Source organism: Myotis daubentonii, chromosome 12, assembly GCF_963259705.1.
Source record: "Myotis daubentonii chromosome 12, mMyoDau2.1, whole genome shotgun sequence".
In the NCBI taxonomy this organism is placed as follows: domain Eukaryota; kingdom Metazoa; phylum Chordata; class Mammalia; order Chiroptera; family Vespertilionidae; genus Myotis; species Myotis daubentonii.
The window spans coordinates 64,371,825-64,392,884 of NC_081851.1; the positions used below are offsets into that span (position 1 = coordinate 64,371,825).

At 40.9% G+C, this 21,060-nt stretch overlaps 1 protein-coding gene across 14 annotated transcripts in view; it reads right to left on the reverse strand.

Moving 5' to 3' along the window:
• Positions 1 to 21,060, reverse strand: part of LTBP1 (latent transforming growth factor beta binding protein 1) — a 342,667-nt gene that overhangs the window by 64,228 nt on the left and 257,379 nt on the right. For all 14 annotated transcript variants that reach the window (XM_059660163.1, XM_059660160.1, XM_059660158.1 and 11 more), the window contains 5 exons: positions 17,448 to 17,570; positions 14,314 to 14,436; positions 12,534 to 12,656; positions 8,345 to 8,467; positions 2,061 to 2,186 (listed from right to left, as the gene is read on the reverse strand). In XM_059660163.1, the coding sequence (XP_059516146.1) occupies positions 2,061 to 2,186; positions 8,345 to 8,467; positions 12,534 to 12,656; positions 14,314 to 14,436; positions 17,448 to 17,570 (618 nt within the window). The remainder of the gene's footprint in view (positions 1 to 2,060; positions 2,187 to 8,344; positions 8,468 to 12,533; positions 12,657 to 14,313; positions 14,437 to 17,447; positions 17,571 to 21,060) is intronic.

A 21,060-nucleotide genomic window follows, 5' to 3' on the forward strand; every position in this document is an offset into this window, starting at 1 on the left:
CTTATTCTAGAAAGAGAATAACACTTCTAATAATTAGAAGAGTTCTAGTAACACTGCCCGATAGCAGCACAATATTGTGAATGACCTATTTTATTACTTGTAAAATTGTCCAGGTTCTGGAGTTAAAAGAATGAACCAAGTGTCAGAGAGAGTATACTAAGTGTCAGAGAGAGTAAGTGTACTGTTCTAAGGTACAATAATTTACAAAACACTAGACATTTTCTAAAAACTCATTTTGAAGTTCAAGTCTTTGCCAAGCAAATGCGTAACAAAAATTAGAACTGCAGCCCGGGTGGTGTGTGCTCAGTTGTTGAGGACTGACCTATGAACCAGGAGGTCAGGGCATATGCCTGGGTTGGGGATTGATCCCCAGGGCAGAATATGCAGAAGGCAGCCCATCAATGATGCTCTCTCATTAATGTTTCTATCTCTCTCTTTCTTCCTCTCTGAAACCAATACAAATATATTTGAAAAAATTAGAACTAAAGTGACTATAAAACTCATGAATTGCAAAAATCAGTATTAAAAAAAAAGACAGAGACTTAAAGAAAAATGACTAAGTCCAAGAGAAAAAATAAATGGGAATATATTTACGTTGGTATATTCTTCTGGAATGAAAGTGTTGACAAGTGAGCACTTGAGCGTCTTACATTTTTTTGAACATAGTTTTTTCATGGCACAACTATTGGCAGGTCTAACTTGCACTCTTTTCCAGTGAAGGGAGCCCTGTCCAGCCAGGATTTAGAGCTCACTGAGGAAGCCACCCTGCCTCTTTCTGGAAAGAAGCAGGGAAAGGTGCGTTCCGCAGTCCGGTCTCACCAGTGGTTCAGATGCCGCCGTCTCTCCAGAAGAACGGACGCGTTCCTGCGGCATGTTTCCGAAGTCTCAGAGCTCTCGGTATAAAATTAACCTAAACCTCGAACCACGAAAACATGGCGTCCTCGTAAATCTTTCATGGCCACCTTTTTATGATGTTTTCGCTCCACTTCCCAACTTTTGATCACTTCCAAAGCCCTCAAAATCTGCTTGCTCAAACCGCACCCTGCACTATCTCTTTTTTTCACTTGAGGCCAAATCTGGCATCAATGTTTTGTCTGCTCAGCAGGAGAGCAATTTCAACAATCTCCTGCTTTTCATAAGATCAGTATATTCCTCCCAACATAATAATTAGTTTCAGATGAACCTGGTCGCTGTTCCTAGGACCATTCCACTGTGGTGTGAGCAAGGAGAGCAGAGATTTCCCGCTGCACTACTTTTTCCAGCAAAGAATGTGGGTTCTCTCATAGCCCCAGGACAGAACTTTCCCATTTTACTTCCTTACAACATAGCTGGGTTTTCCTAACCGACATTCTCAAAGAGGTAGATTGAAATGATGATTATGGGAATCTGCTCATTTTTCTTTTGAAAAGGTTCCGATGAATTATTCCTCCATTTATCAAACTATAATGTCATCAAGGACATAAATCTTATGACTCTAACCAGGGCTGTATCCCTACAAACACACAGAGGTTGCAAACAGGAAGCCAACAGTGTTATCTTAACTGAATTAGCGTGCAGGGGATAATAAATACTGACAGGTAAAAAAAATATACTGGCCTAGAGCTAAGGCTATTTAGAGAAATAACTCTGGAAAGTCTCTGCTGGCAGTGGTGCAGAGAAATCAAGCAAGACATTATTTTTATAAACAGAATGATGGAGATGATCTATATGGAGCATAATCAAAACAGGCCCCGTGTCAAGTTACACCCCGGAGTTGCCAGTTTTCCTTTAGGTCTCCCACGTGCACCTAAATCATCGCCTCCCGTGCATTTTGACTCATTAATTCAGTACCAGCAGTGAAGTCATCCGTGAGTATTTTCCCCATCGTAACCTTAGGTTATCCTACTTGTAAATCCCAGCAGCACTGAGCGATGATTTCTGGGAGGAGTCGCCCTGATGCCTGGAGGTCTTCAGTTGGGACTATCTCTTAGTGTCTTGGAGTCTTTGCCTGTTTCATAGAAAGCAGCGTCCTCGCTGCTTTATCACGCAGTTAACAACAGGATTCCTCATGTTTATCTTACCTTCACACGTACGGCCATCCGCAGAGATTGTGAAGCCCTGTTCACAGACACAGTGGAAAGAGCCATCTGTGTTCAGACACTCTCCACGGGGGCCACAGAGTCCAGGCTGCTCACACTCATTAATGTCTGGAATTGAAAAGAAAGTTCCAAACACTTGAAAAAAATCTGTTTTTTTTTTTCCTATAATACCTTACAGTAGAGAAATCCATTACAAAATGGTTGGACACTTATTTTGTGGCACAATCACACCATTTGTACAAATACCAGACCACAAGACAAAGTGGAAATGTCATGAAACTATTTAAGTTGAGTCATATGAAATAGCCAATGTTCCACCATTTCCGACCTACCAAAAAAAAAGCGATTTCGTAGGTTCAACCCAAAGCTAGCTTCATTTTAGACTTGAGGAACAGTCTCATAGAATCAACAGCTCCTCTGTGAAATATTCTTAGTCGGTGAGTAAGCTGTGTGCCCCTCTACCCACTCCCACTGCCGTGCATACAGCTAACTCTGTTGTAGCCTTGTAACATCCATGCATACCAATCCCTAGGACAGTGATGGCGAACCTTTTGAGCTCGGCGTGTCAGCATTTTGAAAAACCCTAACTGAACTCTGGTGCCGTGTCACATACAGAAATTTTTTGATATTTGCAACCATAGTAAAACAAAGAGGTGTATTTTTGATATTTATTTTATATATTTAAATGCCATTTAACAAAGAAAAATCAACCAAGAAAATGAGTTCGCGTGCCATCACTGTCCTAGGATGTGAACTTCATAAGGGCAAGGCTGATTTATTGCATTTGGTTCAGAAACGGCGCTTCACCAATGTCTGCTGACAATATAAATAAAATAGGTTCCAATCTTTATTTCATTGAAAATGGACAAAAGAAAGAAAATACAAGAAAAAGAAGGAGGCTTAGATCAGGAAGTTCCTATTATTTGCACAGCTTTGTGATGATGAAACGGGTGAATGAGAGTCAATTGCTTAGTGCAGTGCCTAACACACAACTAAAGGTCAAAGAGTGGTAGCTGCTATTGTGAGGATGTGTAAGCAAATCATGCCATAGTTAAGCTTGTGTTGACCACCTTACATTCTGCCTGTCCCCAAAGAAAAGTGCTATTGCTCCCTGTAGCCAGAGCCATGACGCACTCCTGAACCGTGATAAAGCATGAAGAGTTAGACGTAAGTATGATGTTCTTTCAAGCCAGTTCTAATTGCACTGGTTAAGTTGACAACATAAGGAATCCCAGAGAGTGGTTCATGTTCATGTTGGTACTAACACAGAAAACTGCCTATTTGCACTGTGTTTTATTTTTTTTAATTTATCTTTATTGTGGAAAGTATTATAGATGTCCCCTTTGTTTTGTTTCCCTCTATTGACTCCCTCTACCCTGCACCCACTCCTCCCAGCCATTTACCACACTATTGTCTGTGTCCATGGATGATGCATATATGCATAAAATAAATTCCCTGGTTAAGGTTCATCTCTCCCCACACCCCCTCACCCCCTCACCTACTCATGTCCCTCACTACATTGATTGCTCCTTAATGAGACTACATATTTTAACAGAGTCCCCAGCTTCTAATACAGCACACTAGTAGTATATGATGAATGTCTATCCACTACAACATTTTGGTCATGTTCATGCTCTACCAACTGAACAGCAACTGGCTAGTTCACTTAATTAAGGGGCGGGGATCACAAAAACTTTCACAGGTCCTTGGCACCATCCAGGCAGTAGTCCTACTAAGGGCATTCTCCTGCCTTCCTAAAGTGCCCTAGACCATCCTTTGTCTCTTACTAACGAGGTCCTCGGTACTTCCTCGTAGGAGTCCATCTTTAATCCAATGAAAAATATTTACCGAATGCTGCCTATGAGAAGGTTAAATAGGATAGAGCGCTTGACATGATGAAGCTCACAGTATAACAGTGGAGGCAAGAACACGCATGAATAACTGCAAAGCATGAAACCTTCCTAGTGACCTCTAGAACATGCTTAGCCACCAGCCCTGCTGTTCCCTTTCTCAAGAAAGTCATCCCTCCCCCTGTATCCAGGATCTGTTAATCCTGAACAATTTGTCCTACCATCTGCCATATAATACAGACTAGTTGGCCTATCCATTGCGAAATAAAAGTAAAAAACCAAGCATAACCCTCCCATTCTCGTTATTGTCACTGATTTTAAGACATTTGAAGGGAGAGGAATGAATCATTTCCTACTTAACTATTTCTCAATTTTTCACACTGAAAAACTCTTCACCTCTGTTATAAAAGTCTCTGATAGCTTCTATGTTTGCTCTCTAACTACTGATAATATCTCAGACTGGCAATCTTTTTTGAACTCTGATCTTCTCTTTGCCTTCGGCTCCATTCTTTCTTTCCAACCTGCTGCCTAGAGTCATCTCTACCTGGGAAAAAAGGTAACAAAAAGTTCCACTGGTCTAGAGATCAAGCCCAAGGTCACGCCCTGGCGGTTGAGACCACCCCCTTATTTCATCCAGTGCCTCAATGTGACTTTTTAAAAGCTGCCTGCTTTGCAACTTCTCAGAGGGAATAATGTGCATAAAGTTCGTGCTTCAAGAGAAGTCAATGATTAACAAATAATTGTATAAAAAGTTTGATGACAGGAACTGAAAATGGATTCCCAGACTTTTTTTTCCAGGAAACCACTAAGAAAGAACAACACGACTATCTGGAACTCGAGAAACATATGCATTCAATTTGGGTTGTACTTATTGAGCCATTTCTAAGCTATGCTGCTAGTAACTCAGCTGAAAGCCAGGCTATATTTGTGTTTCTTTCACGGGTCTGAGATTCCACAGAAATTCGCCATTTGGCGTGTGTAAGTTAAAACGTGAAACTGAAGTGTGTTCTGAATCTCAAATGTATGCTGCCACATTCCATAAAGAGTCGATTAATATGGAATTTCCATGCTGCCTGTATACCATCATTAATTTTGCTGGGGAAGAGAATCTTAAATACACTTCCACTTGAAAGTGACTTATTGACACAGAACTTTCTTCGCATTATTAGGGAAGGTTTAAAGTTTATGCCTAATACACATTGTTATTACATTTTCAGCATTAAAACAAACTGAAATCTCCACCAATCTACAGAATGGTGACCTGACCACGGGATTAGATAGAAACAGGCTACTAACTTCAAGCAGAGTGGAAGACCACAAAGTTGCCTCCAAAAACATAGCAAAAAGAGATAATTCAAAACAAAGTGAGTGTGCACGCCTCTGATCATGAACAGCCTCTGATAGGAGACAGCGGGTGACAGAGCAGATTCGTAGATGATATTGCTTAAAAGATATTAAAACCAGCTTCAGGAATACTTTTCATTCATTTGGATTTCAGTTTTTTTAAGCAGACATGTTAATTCATTCTGGAAAACAGGAATCACCAAGGTGACAGAGAATGAAGTCAACTTAATAATGAACTTCAATTCATTTTATTAAAATCATGATGGCAAGTATCTGATATTAAATGAGGTATACAGCAGTATATTTAAGTCTTGGGATCAGTAAGGCAATTAATTGTAAAGGATCTTGAGGCAAAGGCCCATGTCTTCGGTATCTCAGTGACATACAGCTGGGTGTGTGATACGGATATAGGGTATAATATTATTCCAGTACCACATCTTAATGATTAGACCATCTTCCCTTTCAAGAATACTATAATTTGCCCTGGCCCAGGTGGCTCAGAGGTTAGAGTGTCAGCCTGTGCAATGCAGGGTGGCAGGTTCGAATCCCGTGCCTCAGTTACAAGTTTGATCCCAACCCTGGTTGGGACGTGTATGTGAGGCAGCCAATCAATGTGTCTCTCTCACATCTATGTTTCTTTCTCTCTCTCTTTCTCTTTCTCTCTCCCTCTCCTTTACTCTCTAAGGATCAATGGAAAAAATATCCTTGGTGAGGATTTAAAAAAAAGAATACTGTAATTTGGGATATGTGAGAAGAGATATAGTTTATGACCATCCAGATTAAAGAAGTCATACATGTTCAGTAGCAGTGCATAGAGAATAACTTCAACAATCCTTTATTTAAATGTTACTTGAAGATACAAAACACAGTTCCATAATGGCAGAAGAACAATAAGAAAGACACCACAGTATAACAGTGGAGGCAATAGTATTTCCAAAAATAAATATGCATAAAGATAAATATAAATGTGAGTTTTTAATGGGAAAAATAGGCATGGAAATGCTATTGATACAGTAAGCAGTTATACAAGACATGATCACAGTACAAAAGAGGCCAGTTATAGAAGGCCACCAGGGTGGACAGCCTCAGGTACCTAGAAATGAACATACTGGGAAAACAAAGCATTGTAGAGTGGGACCTTGCCCCCAGGATGACCCTTCCTCCGCTAGCATATCACTGGTCATGAGGTTCACACCATCCCTTGACCTTTCCCTCACCAGCATGTTGCAAGTCATGTGGTAGACCCCCTTAAAGGAGGAGCAAGGGGCCAAAAAATAGCCTCCTATGACTCCCATTCAAGCCCTTGCACAACCACTCCCCTAAGCATTAAGCCCTCAGGACAATGAGGACCAGCCTCAAATAATCTTAGGAACAAAGCCTCAGGTCTGGTGACCACAGACACAGAGTTTTGGTCAAAGTAGAGATAACATCTAGGGCTCAGTTGTGTTTCAGCTCCAGGCCCAGAAAAGCAGCAAGGTCAGGCAGGGTGATGCCATGGCTGCCATCAGGACCAGCTGTGATGACTAATGACCCTCTGCCCTGGCACTGACCAATCAGTGAAGACCACAACCCTGAGAGGACACCCAGCTGATGAATATTTTATTGAGATCCTCCCCTGAGACCTGTAAAAACCCTTAACATGAAGGACCCAGTGGGTGGTCTCTCTGGAGCACACCCTTCCCTCTCCCCTTCCTTCCCCCAGGAACGTTTTTCTCTGCCTTTCTTTCTCCTAAGCTCCCAGGGCTCTTCTTTTACCTCTGTTCTTGTTTCCTGAGTCCATGCCGCCCAACTGGCTCACTTCTTCTAACCCTGTGAATTTCTAAATACATTTTTGCTTGTATTTGAGTTCCTTGGCTCTTAATTCTTTTCTTAGCTGAACTCAAGGACCAAGGTCTAACATCTGGTGTCGTTTGCCATTAACACTAGGACTAACAAGTACAGAAGAACTTGTGGGGCAGCCAGGTACAGCTAACGATGTTGGGGCACAGGATCTAAACTATCTAATTTTTCATCCTAGCATCAATCATGCCCCAATGCATTACACAGGGGAAAACAACTAAATCTCGCACCTTCCTTTCTGCTATAAATACAATAATAATGGGTATGGCGGCAGAACAGATAGTAATGAGAGAAGATATTGGGTTCAAAGCTCTACCACTTATTGGCACACTAATTCACTTCTCTGAGCCTCAGTTATTTATGCACAAAATGAATGTAAGAAAACTTACCTCAAATTTTGTAAGAATTAAATGAGGAACCTACAATACTCAGCATATAGTAGATATTAAATTAAGCTGTTGTAGTAATTAGTGCTGTGTTCTTATTAATCCACTGTACTGTTGTTTAGATTACATATGATAGCACTTTGAAAAATAATATAAAATCCTGTCCTTTGTAATTTTGATCAAATTATATTTTAAAGACATAGTTTTATTGATTTCAGAGGAAAGGAGAAGGAAAGAGAGATAGAAGCATCAATGATGAGAGAGAATCATTGACTGGCTGCCTTCTGCATGCCCCCTACTGAGGATTGAGCTCGCAACTTGGGCATGAGCCCTGACAAGGAATTGAACCAGGGACCTCTTGGTTCGTGGATCTATGCTCAACCACTGAGCCATACCATCTGGGCTTGATCACATTATTAATGAGATTTTTTTTAGGAAGAGAAAAAGCTGGATACTGGATAAAAAAAAGAGCTAAGGAAAAAGATAAATATTAGCTATGTGACAAAGTGAAATATGCCCACGAAGGATATAGAAAAACTAGGAAGATAATTTAGAATCAAGTTCCAAGACTGACCCATGAAAAAAACAACAGATTGCAGGTGATCTCAGTTGCTGACAGCATGCAAAGCGAGGACACAGTTCTAAAACATAGGAGTTTCAGTTAATAACAAGGTGCCATGCAAAAGAGGACTTCCTGCTCGATGCCAACCCAAGAAAGGTATTTTAATAATACAAACTGGCAAAGCCCATTTACATATAAAGCAAGTGGTACAACCCCAATCACCATCAGGAAGCACGGAGAATGGAAGGACTGTGTAAATTATGAGAAAGAGGAGGAGAGAAGTACCTTGGCATCCTTTATTGTCATTTAGCTGGAAGCCATCGGGACAAGTACAATCGTAGGACCCTTTGGTGTTAATGCAGTCTCCTCCCTGGCAAACGCTATTGTCTTCCAAGCATTCGTTGATATCTATAAATCAATTTAAGAGTTTTAAAGATTAAATAAATTATATCTTAAGCAAGCAGGTATTTTCCCTTACATTTACGCACAAAAATCATGTACATGTATATTTTTTACATCAGTCATAACACATGATTTGAAATGAGTAACAAGCTTTTTAACTTCAGGAGTTTTTTAAAAATGAAACGTTTTTAAAGAATTTTAACTTTGAATAATATATAATCTGAAGTTTTAACATCAAATGAAATTAATTGGAAGAAGAAAAGTCAAAATTCTGTAACAAAGAGTAATTTACTTGGCTATTTTCTTGGTGATGACAGAGAATAAAAAACATTCTTTAAATACATACTGTTAAGAATATCTTGAGCATCTATTTATACATGATGCTGCATTATGCCTTATAGGAAAAATTTAAAAGTATTTGGCATGGTCCCTGCCCCTAATGAGAAATGATTGTTCAACAAAATTTGCAGTAATAAACATATGAAACATTAAATTGTCTTAGATGTCCAAAACAATTTAACATAAAGAATGTCAAAAAATATAATTATTTATCAAAAGAATAGTAACAACTTCAGGTGTCACATGAATTTAGAGAAGAGATGTAAAGGTCAAAAGTGGGCTCCCTGTAACAAAAGGAATGTCCGTGGAGTCTGGTCAGCAGGCTGGGCAGGAGGAGGGGGAAGCAGAGGGACTTTTGGCAGAAAGGGACTCAGTAAGATCAAAGCGGAAGTCACTGACTCAGCAGCTGTCACAAGCAGGTTGGAGGCTGCCTGGATTTGTGAATATATATATGTTTATAGCATATGTGCAACTAAACATGGTTTACATGCCCAATAATGGGTTTTTGACTGTAAGCGTATGAGACAATTAAGGACCCCCCTCATTGCATGATCACTGGCAGGACTTTCCAGAGGGCTGTTTAGCACCACACTCACTCCCCGTCTGAACTCATTATCCCTAACACACGCCATGAGTCCCTCTTCTCTTGTCTAGTATAGAGGATTTAAATGATTAGCAGTGAAGAAAGCCAAGGGACCAAACCGTATTTGTTTTCTCAGGATTTGGAATATTATGGCATTTCTTGCAAATAACTATGATCGCTGCTAAAATATATAAGAAGCTCCAGGAGGAAGTGAATATGGAGCCTGTTGGAGTCTAGTTCTCACTGTCTGGTTCAAAACATGGAGGCGCCAAATTGTTTTCTTCCTAGAAGCCAATCAACCAATTAACTGTCTTCTGTACCAGTCATGGGGGAAATAAAAGAGAAATAAGCACCTTACCCTAGTATAACGTCATTTTATCAAAGTAAAAACAAGTTATATTATGAGGTTCACCCAGATTTAAAGTGTTTCTGAATACTGATCCTAAAACATAAAACATGCCTGATGTGACTTTGTCACCAATTAAGTGGGTTAGTTATCACTTTTTCTTTAGTGTGTTTTTCCAACTTCACTGACGTATAATTACATACAGTAGATACATCTAATTTTAAGAGTCCATTTCAATGAGTTTTGACAAATCTAGACACATTCTTGTGACCACTCTCATAACCATTAAGGTGTAGGCATTTTACCTACACATCGTTTACTGTTATCTCCCTCACTAGATGTAAGCTCCATGAGGGCAGGAATTTTTGTCTTTTTGGTTCATTGCTCTATGTTCTGTGCTTACAATAAATATCTGTGGAACAAATGTATAAAATAAATGATTCTGACAAGGAAAGAAATCATTTCTTCCCACGGTTTTTTGATTTGGTTCATAAAGACCAAGCATTCGTTGGGTCAAACTAGAGATAACATCTCGGGCTCAGTTGTGTTTCAGCTCCAGGACCAGAAAAGCAGCAAGGCCAGGCTACACCATGGCCGCCATCAGGGCCAGCTGTGATGACTAATGACCCTCTGCCCTGTTGCTGACCCATCAGTGAAGACCACTACCCTGAGAGGACACCCAGCTGATGAATATTTTGTGATGTAGGGGCCACCGGAAGTCAGAGTAAATCAGGAACCTTTGTCTCGGGCTTTGTAAGGGATTAGCAGGGAGCAACCCCAGTGAGGGCTGGGGAAGGTGCTAAGATAGGCATGGAATCAGACCCTGTGCCTGGAAGGGGAACAAGTGGAGGCAGAGCCTTTCAAGGTTGAGACGCCTGGACCTCCGATAACCAGGACCACTGCGCTAACCCCGTCACGTTAGACGAAGTGGCTGCTGAGTGTAGTCAACAGCACACAGAAATGAAATCAGTGCTTGGGTTTCCAACTCTAAGGCCAGCAGGACTGCAGGACAACCCTGTAGGAAAACAATGTCTTTGCCAGAATTTATTAGAGAAAAACTACACATGTAATATAAAAACCGACAAGAAGGATGGCTCTTCTTCCCACAGCTGTGAGCAGCATGCAAACCGTCACAGCTCAGTTAATTACAGCTAAATACACTGGAGGGCTGGAAGCAGTGCCGGATGGGAATTATCAGGCTGGAGCAATAATAGAGTTTCAGAGGGAGCTCTGACTTAGCTGGATGGACTCCAGTCCTATTTATAACCTAGGACAGTAGGAAAATGAGCCCTGACTTGATGAAAAAAGAATCAATAATATATTCCAAAAGAAGCTTTCTCATGGAACAGAATAGTATCTTATAATCATATATATTAACCATGACGAGGATGTTGGCTAAACAGTTTTTATTTGGCTTTTCATGCACTGGATGTTTTGAGAATAAACATCCTGAACTTCCGAAAAGTGGTTACACCTTACAACAGCCCAAAGAAAGGAACATGCCCTTGGATGAGACCCATTACCCAAAACTTAACCAATGGCTTGGTCAACCTGTTGGCCAGGCCGGGATCAGGGAAGGAGGGTTTCAGGCCCCAGCGTGTGCCATGCCGCTAACTTACTTCACAAGAGGTTCCCATGGCTGCCTCTCCCACTCTGAAGCACCACTATGTTGGATCATTAACATTTACCCATGTGGATAGAGTTCCCCAAACACACTCTTTCACACAAAGTTTATTAGATTGACTTATCACTTGTTTGACCCTTTGCCTATTTTTCAATAGGTATGTTGATTACAACTTTTCACGGGTGTCGTCAGACCTTTGAAGAACATTAGAACATTACCACCTTAGGGTAAAATCCTAGAAGGTGATTCACCAATAGTGGACATGGTGAGGCCCTGGAAACTGCCCAAATCGCCCCCCAGAAGGGCTGCGACTGCTGTGCCAAGCTCTCTGGGCAGAAAAGCAGGAGGCTATGAAGTCCAGTGGATCCTTCCCAACCGACTGGGGCAGGAAGTTAAAAAGTATCTGGGGCCATTGAAATACGGGCCCTAAAAGCTTTCACTAGAGAGCACACCCACTTCTCTCACAGGTGGGGTTCAGACTCCCCCCCGACTTGCACGCTCTACGTGGGGCACCGACCTGCCACATTCACACTTCACAACGGACAGAGTCAAAATGCAGTAAGTCAGCAGGCTAGTCAGGAAAAAACTTGTTACTTGGACGGATATCAAAAGCAGACAGAAGTCACAAGAGCCAGATGGGTGGCAGGCGGATTCAGCAGCCCTGAGGCCTCAGAGAGGTTCTGGGCCACAGCAGGTACGGAGTGGGTAATGACTGCACAGTGCCTGTACATGTGGGGTATCTTTTAGGACTATCCTATGAAAAAAGCTCAAAATCGAATTAATGTTTGCCTCTTAAAAACGTTCCCGTTATCTGCAAAACTAACTTGGATTTACTTATGTGGATCATTTGCATGCCGGTCCTGCATAAATAAGGTGTCACCATTCAAAACTGCACACCCAGGACCACACTCCATCCACAGCTGAGAAAAGTTAAACTGGTCCTTTCCTCCTTTCACGGGCACAAGGCTTCTAACAAATAGCTCCCAGCGGTGCGAAGAAAACCTGGGTCCCACTCCTTCTCTGCATCCCCTGTGTGGCCTTGGGGAAAACACTTTGCAGGGACCTAATGTCCTCAACTGTGAAGCCAAAAGGTTGGGCTCGAGGACCCAGGCTGGGAAAACATACTGATTTCTGTCTGATTCCGGCATCTTCTGGTTCTGACATCAGGAGCAATTCTCACCTTCACAGTGGTCCCCCAGGGCGGACGCTCTGTAGCCCTGGTCACACACGCAGCGGAAGGAGCCCTCCGTGTTCCTGCACTGCCCGTTGGTGCAGAGATGGCGGTGCTGGCATTCGTCAATATCTGTGAGCAGGGGAGGGAAAAGAACCTGCAGAAGGGATGCTTTAAAAATACTTTTATCCCGGCTGGTGTGGCTCAGTGGTTGAGCATCGACCTATGAACCAGCAGATCACCATTCGATTCCCAGTCAGGGCACACGCCTGGGTTGCGGGCCTGATCCCCAGTAGGAGGCAGCCAATTGATTCTCTCTTATCATTGATGTTTCTATCTCTCCCTCTCCCTTCCTCTCTGCAATCAATTAAAAATTATATTACAAAATTCTTTCAATAATTCATGCAAAGGAAGTATATAAATTAGATGTCTTATAATTAACTTAGATTTGATTTTTCATTATGTGAATGAAACATTACTCTAGTAAAAAGCTATTAATCCCCCAATAGGGAGAAATCCAGATAAATTTACAATTTTAATCAGTGTGTTAAAAGCCTGTACATATGAATCCCACTGTTTACCGGTGTGTGGTAAATACGTTGCTAGGGTCTATAAGACTTCACTAAACTTCTTAGTTTTCTTTTATAGGTTCGACTATGACACTCTGTGATAGTCTAGAGAAGGGGTGGGCAAACTTTTTGACTCGAGGGCCACAATGGGTTCTTAAACTGGACCGGAGGGTCGGAACAAAAGCATGGATGGAGTGTTTGTGTGAACTAATATAAATTCAAAGTAAACATCATTACATAAAAGGGTACGGTCTTTTTTTTTTTTTTAGTTTTATTCATTTCAAACAAGCCGGATCTGGCCCGCGGGCCGTAGTTTGCCCACGGCTAGTCTAGAGCAACGGTACTTAACCTGTGGATCGTGACCCCTTTGGTGGTTGAACGACCCTTTCACAGGGGTCGCGTAAGACCATCCTGCATATCAGATATTTACACTACGATTCATAACAGTAGCAACATGACAGTTATGAAGTAGCAACAAAAATAATTTTCTGGTTGGGTCACAACATGAGGAACTGTATTTAAAGGGCCAGAAGGTTGAGAACCACTGGTCTAGAGCGTTGCACACTGCAGCCCACTGCCTATTACTGTAAATGAGGTATTATTGGAAAAGCGTACCACAGATTCATTTACTACCCGAAAGTGATTTTTTGTATTGAGCTCAATTAAATTTCTTTTAAGTCTAAGGTCAAGCCTAGTGAGGTCCAAACTCCTCACGATCACCTGTAGGAATAGGGCATAATTTACAAACTCTATCCCCGAGTAGAAAGGGGACACTATTGCAGTCTTGCTGAAAAGTCTTCTTTAGTGATTTTTTTTAAAAGGAAAAATGTTTTAAAGCTGAATACACATAAAAGTTAAGGTCATTAACAGTCCACAGCACATACCAGACTGATATAACGACCTTCTAATTGCAAGAATCCTAGTGTGCACAACTTTCAAATGAATTCAACCGAATTGATTTTCTGTAGTAAGGAATACAGAGTGCAGTATTTTTTTCTTACGAATATGAATGCCCAACCACTTGATCACTAATTACCTATTTTTCAAATTTACATATTTTCCATCCTGTTTCATTGACTTTCCTGACGTAAGTGTAAGTCGCTTGCTTCCTGGCACTAGAAAGCCATCATCGATGGAGTGCCTCACTTTCCCGAGTGCACCTGTTCCAGGCCAGGGGTCTCAGGCTGAAAGCACAGGAGCTCACGTTGCCACAGGCCTACCTTCACACTGGTCTTTCGCTGCTGACAGCTGGTAGCCCTGCCCACAGGTACACCTGAAGGAGCCCTCGGTGTTTTTGCACTGCCCGTTCATGCAGAGATTCCCTTGCTGACATTCATCAATATCTGGAAACACATACAATGGCAACTGTTTGAAATTAGGTCATAGCTAGACTAGTGACTTAGTTTAGTCTCAACTCAGACTAAACTAAGCCACTGCCCACAAGGTGTTCCATTTAAGTTTTCTATAAATAAAGAAAAGGGGGAATGTAATGTTCTCTACAGTACATTCTGGGGTTAATATTACAAAAATAATAATACTTCCTATGTGAGACCCTCTAAATTTTAGTCTGATCCAGCTCACTAAATGTTCCTCATACCAACCTCAGCAGCGGAACTGTGGAATGGAAAAAGTTAAAAATAAACAATAAAGTTATGAGCAAGTTAAAGCTACTTTTAATATAACATGAAGCCCTTTGCCATCTCTCCCATACTTTGGCTATAGCAGGAATACAAGATGAAATAGTTGAAAGTTGAAAACAGAAGACAGAATCTAAGCACAAAATAGTGACAATTGGTAGCATGTAGAAATTTCAGGAAAGAAGGTTGAATTAAGACACTACCAAGAATTTTAGAAACAAAACTATATTGAAGGCAGTAATGGAGATAAACAAACATTTCTCCTATATTTAGAAGAAGCTGAAAAAGTAAAAAATCAAATAGTTGTGTTAAAAGATACTGAACTTATTTATTTATTGGGAGGAGGAGGAGGAGGAGGAGGAGGAGGAGGAGGAGGAGAGAGAGAGAGAGAGAGAGAGAGAGAGAGAGAGAGAGAGAGAGAGAGAGAGAGAGAAGCATTGATGTGAGAGAGAAGAGTGACACATTGATTGATTGCCAGTGATCAACCTGCAACCCAGGAATGTGTACTTGACCCAGAATCAAACCTGACATCCTTTGGTGCGGGGGCCAACACTCTAACCACAGAACTTAATTTTAAAGAAACAAGGAAAGCCAAGTGAAATGATGGTATTGTATTGATGGCTGCTGGAATATTAAAAGAGAAAGTAGTGAGAATTTTTTAAATGCCTTGATTAAATGACTTGATTTCTTTTACGGAAACTAAGTCCTAGCAATCAATGTCTGACTATTGCTTTCTTCCCAAAATATCCTAGTTACAATGTCTCTAAAAGTTTTTACCCAAGAGAACAGTCCTTCCCCCTAAGTGTTATTGACAATTACCTGTTTTCTGAGCAAAGATGCATTTCTTAAACTCTAGGGAGGCAGTAACCTTTTGATTTTATCCTGATACAAGCAAGGTCTCGAGCTATTAGAAGTTTCCTTAAAAAAAGCTCACATAAACTATTAACCTAATTGTAGTTCAGGAATTTGTGGGGGCGGTTTTCCATTTAATTTTATGTAGAAATTAGTGTACTATAAACTTTTGTTTCACTTATTGTGTTATCGATCCCTTTTATTTATACATAAGTCCTGCCTGCCAATTGTTGACTACCAAAAGGGAAATCAAGTAAGTGAGCTGAATTTCATCTGAAGAATTATTTTATACCTTTCCAACACTCTAAGTCTATTAGTTTTAGGAGTGGCCGACAGCAAAGAACAGCCTACACCGTATTTTCTTTCAGCACATTCTATAAAATACTTGAGGTCTCTCAGTTCAAGAACTTGAGACCAACAACTGCTCCTGTAGCGTGTTGGATCTCATGTAATGTCTGACAACATTTTTAGTGCCTTGGACTCTTTTTGATTTTCTCAAAGAAGATGACAAATTAAATATTCTCATGTGACGATGTCTGCCACAAGAAGAGACCCTCCATTCCAGTACCGGCAGGGTAAGCCAGACGCCTTACACAAGTTCCTCATTTGTACTGGGAAGACTGTCGGAAGTAATTCATTATAAGTAATGACATGCACATTTGGAACAACCTGAGGCAACCCAGTTGAATCAGGTGGCCGCTGGGTCTTTAAAATCACCAAGGGGAACAGAGGCTGTTTAATTCTACAGATCAAAAGGCATTTTTCGTTTCGGAGAAGGGACCAAACTCCTACGATAAAAGAAAGCTTTCTAAAGAACAGGCATGCAGGAAAATGTCATCTCTCTTTTGTGCCAAGAGATGGAAATAAAATATTATTCTCTGTGAAAGATAATTAAGAGACTTTTTGCACATATGTCCTCTGACAAGTCCAGCTGAGAGTTCAAATAGAGACTACCTCTAGTTATGTATAAAATTAGGACATACAGTGCTAAACTGCACAGATGCAAAGAGATGCAAAAAATAAAGCAGAAATAAATGAACACGTTAGGCAATGTCTTCATAACCTGCTAAAGGCTGTCAGTCTATTTAGTGAGGTGAAGACAAAGTCAATATTTCGGACCATCCACAAGGTGAGATTAGCAGCTTTGCTACAAAGTTGAAAAGAGAGAGATTTATGACCTGGGAAGATTTTGACATCTATGAGCTGATGTGATTTGGAAAAGATGATGAAATAACTAAAGAAAAAGGATGTTATGTAGTTTATTATTATAAAATAGGAAAGGTTTTGATTGATGAATAAGGAAAACACTTAATGCCTATATAGGTTTCTAAAGGAGAAGATAGGAACTTTTTAAAAAATCCTCACCCGAGGATAAGTTTTTATTGATTTGAGAGAGAGAGAGAGAGAAAGGGGGAGAGAGAGCAGGAGAGGGAGACGGAGAGAGAGAGGCATTGATGTGGGAGAAAACCATCCATCGGTTGCCTCCTGTACAGGCCCCAACTGGGGATCAAACCCACGTCTTGGGTATGTTTTTTTTAGTAGCAATTTCAATGAGATCTAATTCACATACCATGCAACTCACCTATTTAAAGTATGCAATTCGATGTTTCTGTATATTCACAGAGTTGTGCAACTGTACATATTATTTATAGAAACAAAAAAATTTAAATAAACAGATCTATGGTTTACAGATGCTCTGTAAAAATACACTATCTTCCATTGTATACGTAGCTATGGTCTGCATACCCAAGTAGCTCAGTGAAAATAAACCACAGGTAATGTGGGCCCCTTTCTAAGGCTAGTTACTCTCACATATTCCTAATGGAAGTTCAAACAACACGGAGAGAGGTGATGACAGTCTTTACCTTTGCAGTGCTTGTGGTCTGGGGTCGGGGTGTAGCCCTTGTGACAGGAACACATGTAGGAGCCTTCAAGGTTGGAGCAGGTCCCATTAGTGCAGACCTTCGGGTCCAGGCACTCATCCACATCTTGAGGAATGGTGCCCATTGGGAAGGGAAATTATAAAACAAACAAACAAAAGCAGGTCAGAGAAGAAAGAAATAAAACATGAAGAAAGTTGAATTTAGTTAGAAAAACAATAGTGGATCTCCAAAAGATCTGTAAGATAAACTTTCACATTAACCCATAGAAGGAGAAAAAGCTGTGGTGTGAGCTGCTTATATGACGGTTCTGTGCCTTAATTTACTCCCTACAAAGTAACTGACAAAAGGAACCAAACATGCTGTATGAATGAATTCAATGGAAGACAGGGGAGCAGAAGAGAGAGTGGTTTGGGAGCAACATCCCCTACAAAAGAACATATTCCAAGGAAGCAAAGATGCGTCAAGCTCTGCTTGAAGAACTGAGTTCAGTAAGATGTGAGGATTCACGGGAGCAAAAGCTATGACTGGTGTCCCAGAGAAACCTCAAGAAAAAGTGTAATAGGTGAAAAAAACTAACAAAACCAGCATTATAAAAACAGTCTGGGGACAAATGTAAGGCTATTTGGGCAGTCAGAAGGTATGCTACAGGCCAAAGAGGCAGATAATAGCTAATCTTTATCAAGTACTTCCTGGATGCAGGCACTAAAGGCTTTACCTATATTATCTCATTTAATCCTAACAAAGTCCAGCAAACCACTTTCCAGAGAGGAAGGAACCATGACTTAGAGACATCCAATAGGGTTGCCCAAGCCACACAGTTAGAAAGTGGTGGCTCTGAGATTGAAATCCAGTCAGTGTTACCACCGAAGCACACCCTTCTAACGTGGCTGTAAGTTTCTGTCGTAGACAAAGTTAAGTCTAGTGATAGAAACAGAGAGAGATTTTTATGTTTGTTTTTATTATTTGCAAAAATACTCATCTAAGTGTTCATTGATTTCATTCAATGAAATAAAGCATCCATTACGCTCCTATGAGAACATTATTTTTTTTTATTGCTTAAATACAAAGGGTATTACATATGTGTCCATTTTTCCCCCCCACCCTAGACAGCCCCCTAGCCTCCCCTATCCCCCAGTGTCTTATGTCCATTGGTTATGCTTATATGCATGCATACAAGTCCTTTGGTTGATCAAGAACATTATTAATTAAAAAAGAAAAATTGGAGCTCTGAGCCCCATTTGAATGCCCCTGGGTAAGTCCACTGTATGTTGTAGTGGGAAGACATAATGTAGCATAAATAACCAAAGCCTGAGAGGAAAAAAAAAGCCCAAAGTGCTCACAGACACACACACACACACACACACACAGCATCGCAGTTCAGGCTTAATTGTAAAGCAGTCTGTAACCTAATCAGTGCATCTTAATGATAAGGCAGACAGACAATAAGGAGGAAAAGGCTCCTGATTTCACCCACTTCCTTTGACAATGCTCACTGCAAAGGAAAAACAGCTTTCTACCCTCTTCATGTTCTTAACGTTAACAGACGGAGAGTCACAGACACATCAACAACAGAGATCTCATTTCCAGTCAGCAATCCAGAATTCAGAGTGCATTCATTTGCCCCGCATTTCATTAAAGCTGTATTCTACTTTTCTTACAATAAAATTGAGAAATAAAGTCTTAGCAAAATACGGCAAAGAAAGGGGAGTCTGTGTGCGCAGGTGGGTTCCCCATGCATACGGAGAACAGCCAAGAAATTGGCACTGCGTAGGCGCCTCTACCCGCTCCCACACAACCCCTAACCATGGTGAACCGACTCTTCTCCATCCATCACAGCAAGAGCAGCACTTCCAGGCTGACACACGCTCCGTCCGCCTGTGTGGGGATCCACCTCTGTACACATGGAAGGCAAGTGACTTGAAAGAAGCCAAACACCGAAGCCAAAGTAAACAGTGGGACAGAATGAGCCTGGACACTAAGCATGGCCATTCCTGACAGCAGCGAGAAAATGTCAAGTTTAGCATCTGGTGTGCCTGAAAAAAAATGGTAACAACTTGAAAAATGTATGGCTCGCTCTCTCTAATTATTCATGCACCAGGGAATGTGACTTACAGGGCTGGAGAACGTAATAGCAAAATCAGCTCAAGACCATATTTCTCTAAAGTAAATGAATAGGCATTACCGATTACTATTCATGAGATACTTATAACAGTTCTATTTTGTCAGGCGACTACCATGATTAACTATGAAGCAGAATGCCTTGAAATACCTAGGGTATTCTGAAGTCTTTACCCTTCACTTATTACAGACATAATTGCATGGAGCCAGAATCCTTGCAAGTCAATCATTCACATGGAGACGGAGCAGTTTGGATTCAATGAGTATTTGGACTTAATGGAGCTCATGCCCTTGGGAAAGTAACTATATAGTAAAATATTATAAAAGTACCTTTACATGGGGTCAAAAGGTACAAACTTCCAGCTATAAAATAAGTAATTCAGCCTTAGCTGGTTTTGCTCAGTGGTTAGAGCATTGGCCTATGGACGGAAGGGTCCATGGTTCAATTCTGGTTAAGGGTACATGCCTGGGTTGTGGGCTTGATCCCCAATAGGGGACGTGCAGGAGGCATCTGATCAATGATTCTTTCTCATCATTGATGTTTCTCTCTCTCCTCCCTTTCTCTCTAAAATCCATAACATATATTTTAAAAATAAATAAAGTAAGTCCTGGGAATGTCATGCACAGTATGGTGACTACAGTTAAAACTACTGCATTGCATATTTGAAAACTGTCAATAGAGAAGATCTTAAAAGTAGCTTATCACAAGAAAAAAAAAGAAAAAGAATTTGTAACTATGTATAGTGACGCATGTTAACTAGACTTACTGTGGTGAGCATTTTGCAATGTAAACAAATATTGAATCACGATGTTGTACATATGAAACTAATACAGCATTATATGTCAATTATATCTCAATTAAAAAAGAATCTCTTGGTGGATGTAAAATAAACTCAGTGTTGTATCTTTAGCCCAGACCTGTTTCCTAAACTGCAGATCCCTACATCTAGCAGGTCAGTCTACGAGACATCCCCACCTGATGTCCCACAGACACCTCTGAGTCTTCGCGGCCAAAACTGACCTCCCCCACTGCCTCCTCTGAATGCTGTCTCCCATGTCAGTACATGGTGCCACTACCCTCTCAAGTGCCCAAGTCAGAAACATGGGCATCATCCTTTCTAGATTTCTTACACTTAGTACCCAGGCCTATCAATCCTACCTTCCAAATATCTCTCAAATATCCTCACTTTCTTTTCATTCCTATTCTACCATTCTCTCCCACATGTATTACTGCCATGGTCTTTTATTTCTCTATTTCCAGTCTTGCCATCTTCTGACATTACCCAACCTACAGCCAGAGTAACCTTTCTACAACACAGATCCAATCAATGGTTGTTCCTCCATTTAAAAATCCTCAGTGGTTCCCAGTGTTCTTCAGTTTGGTCAAGGACACAAACTTGTGGGGTCTCGAGTGGTATGGACAGAAGGGCTGGTCCCTGCAATCCTTCCTTCCAACACTTGGGTGGATCAATGCCGT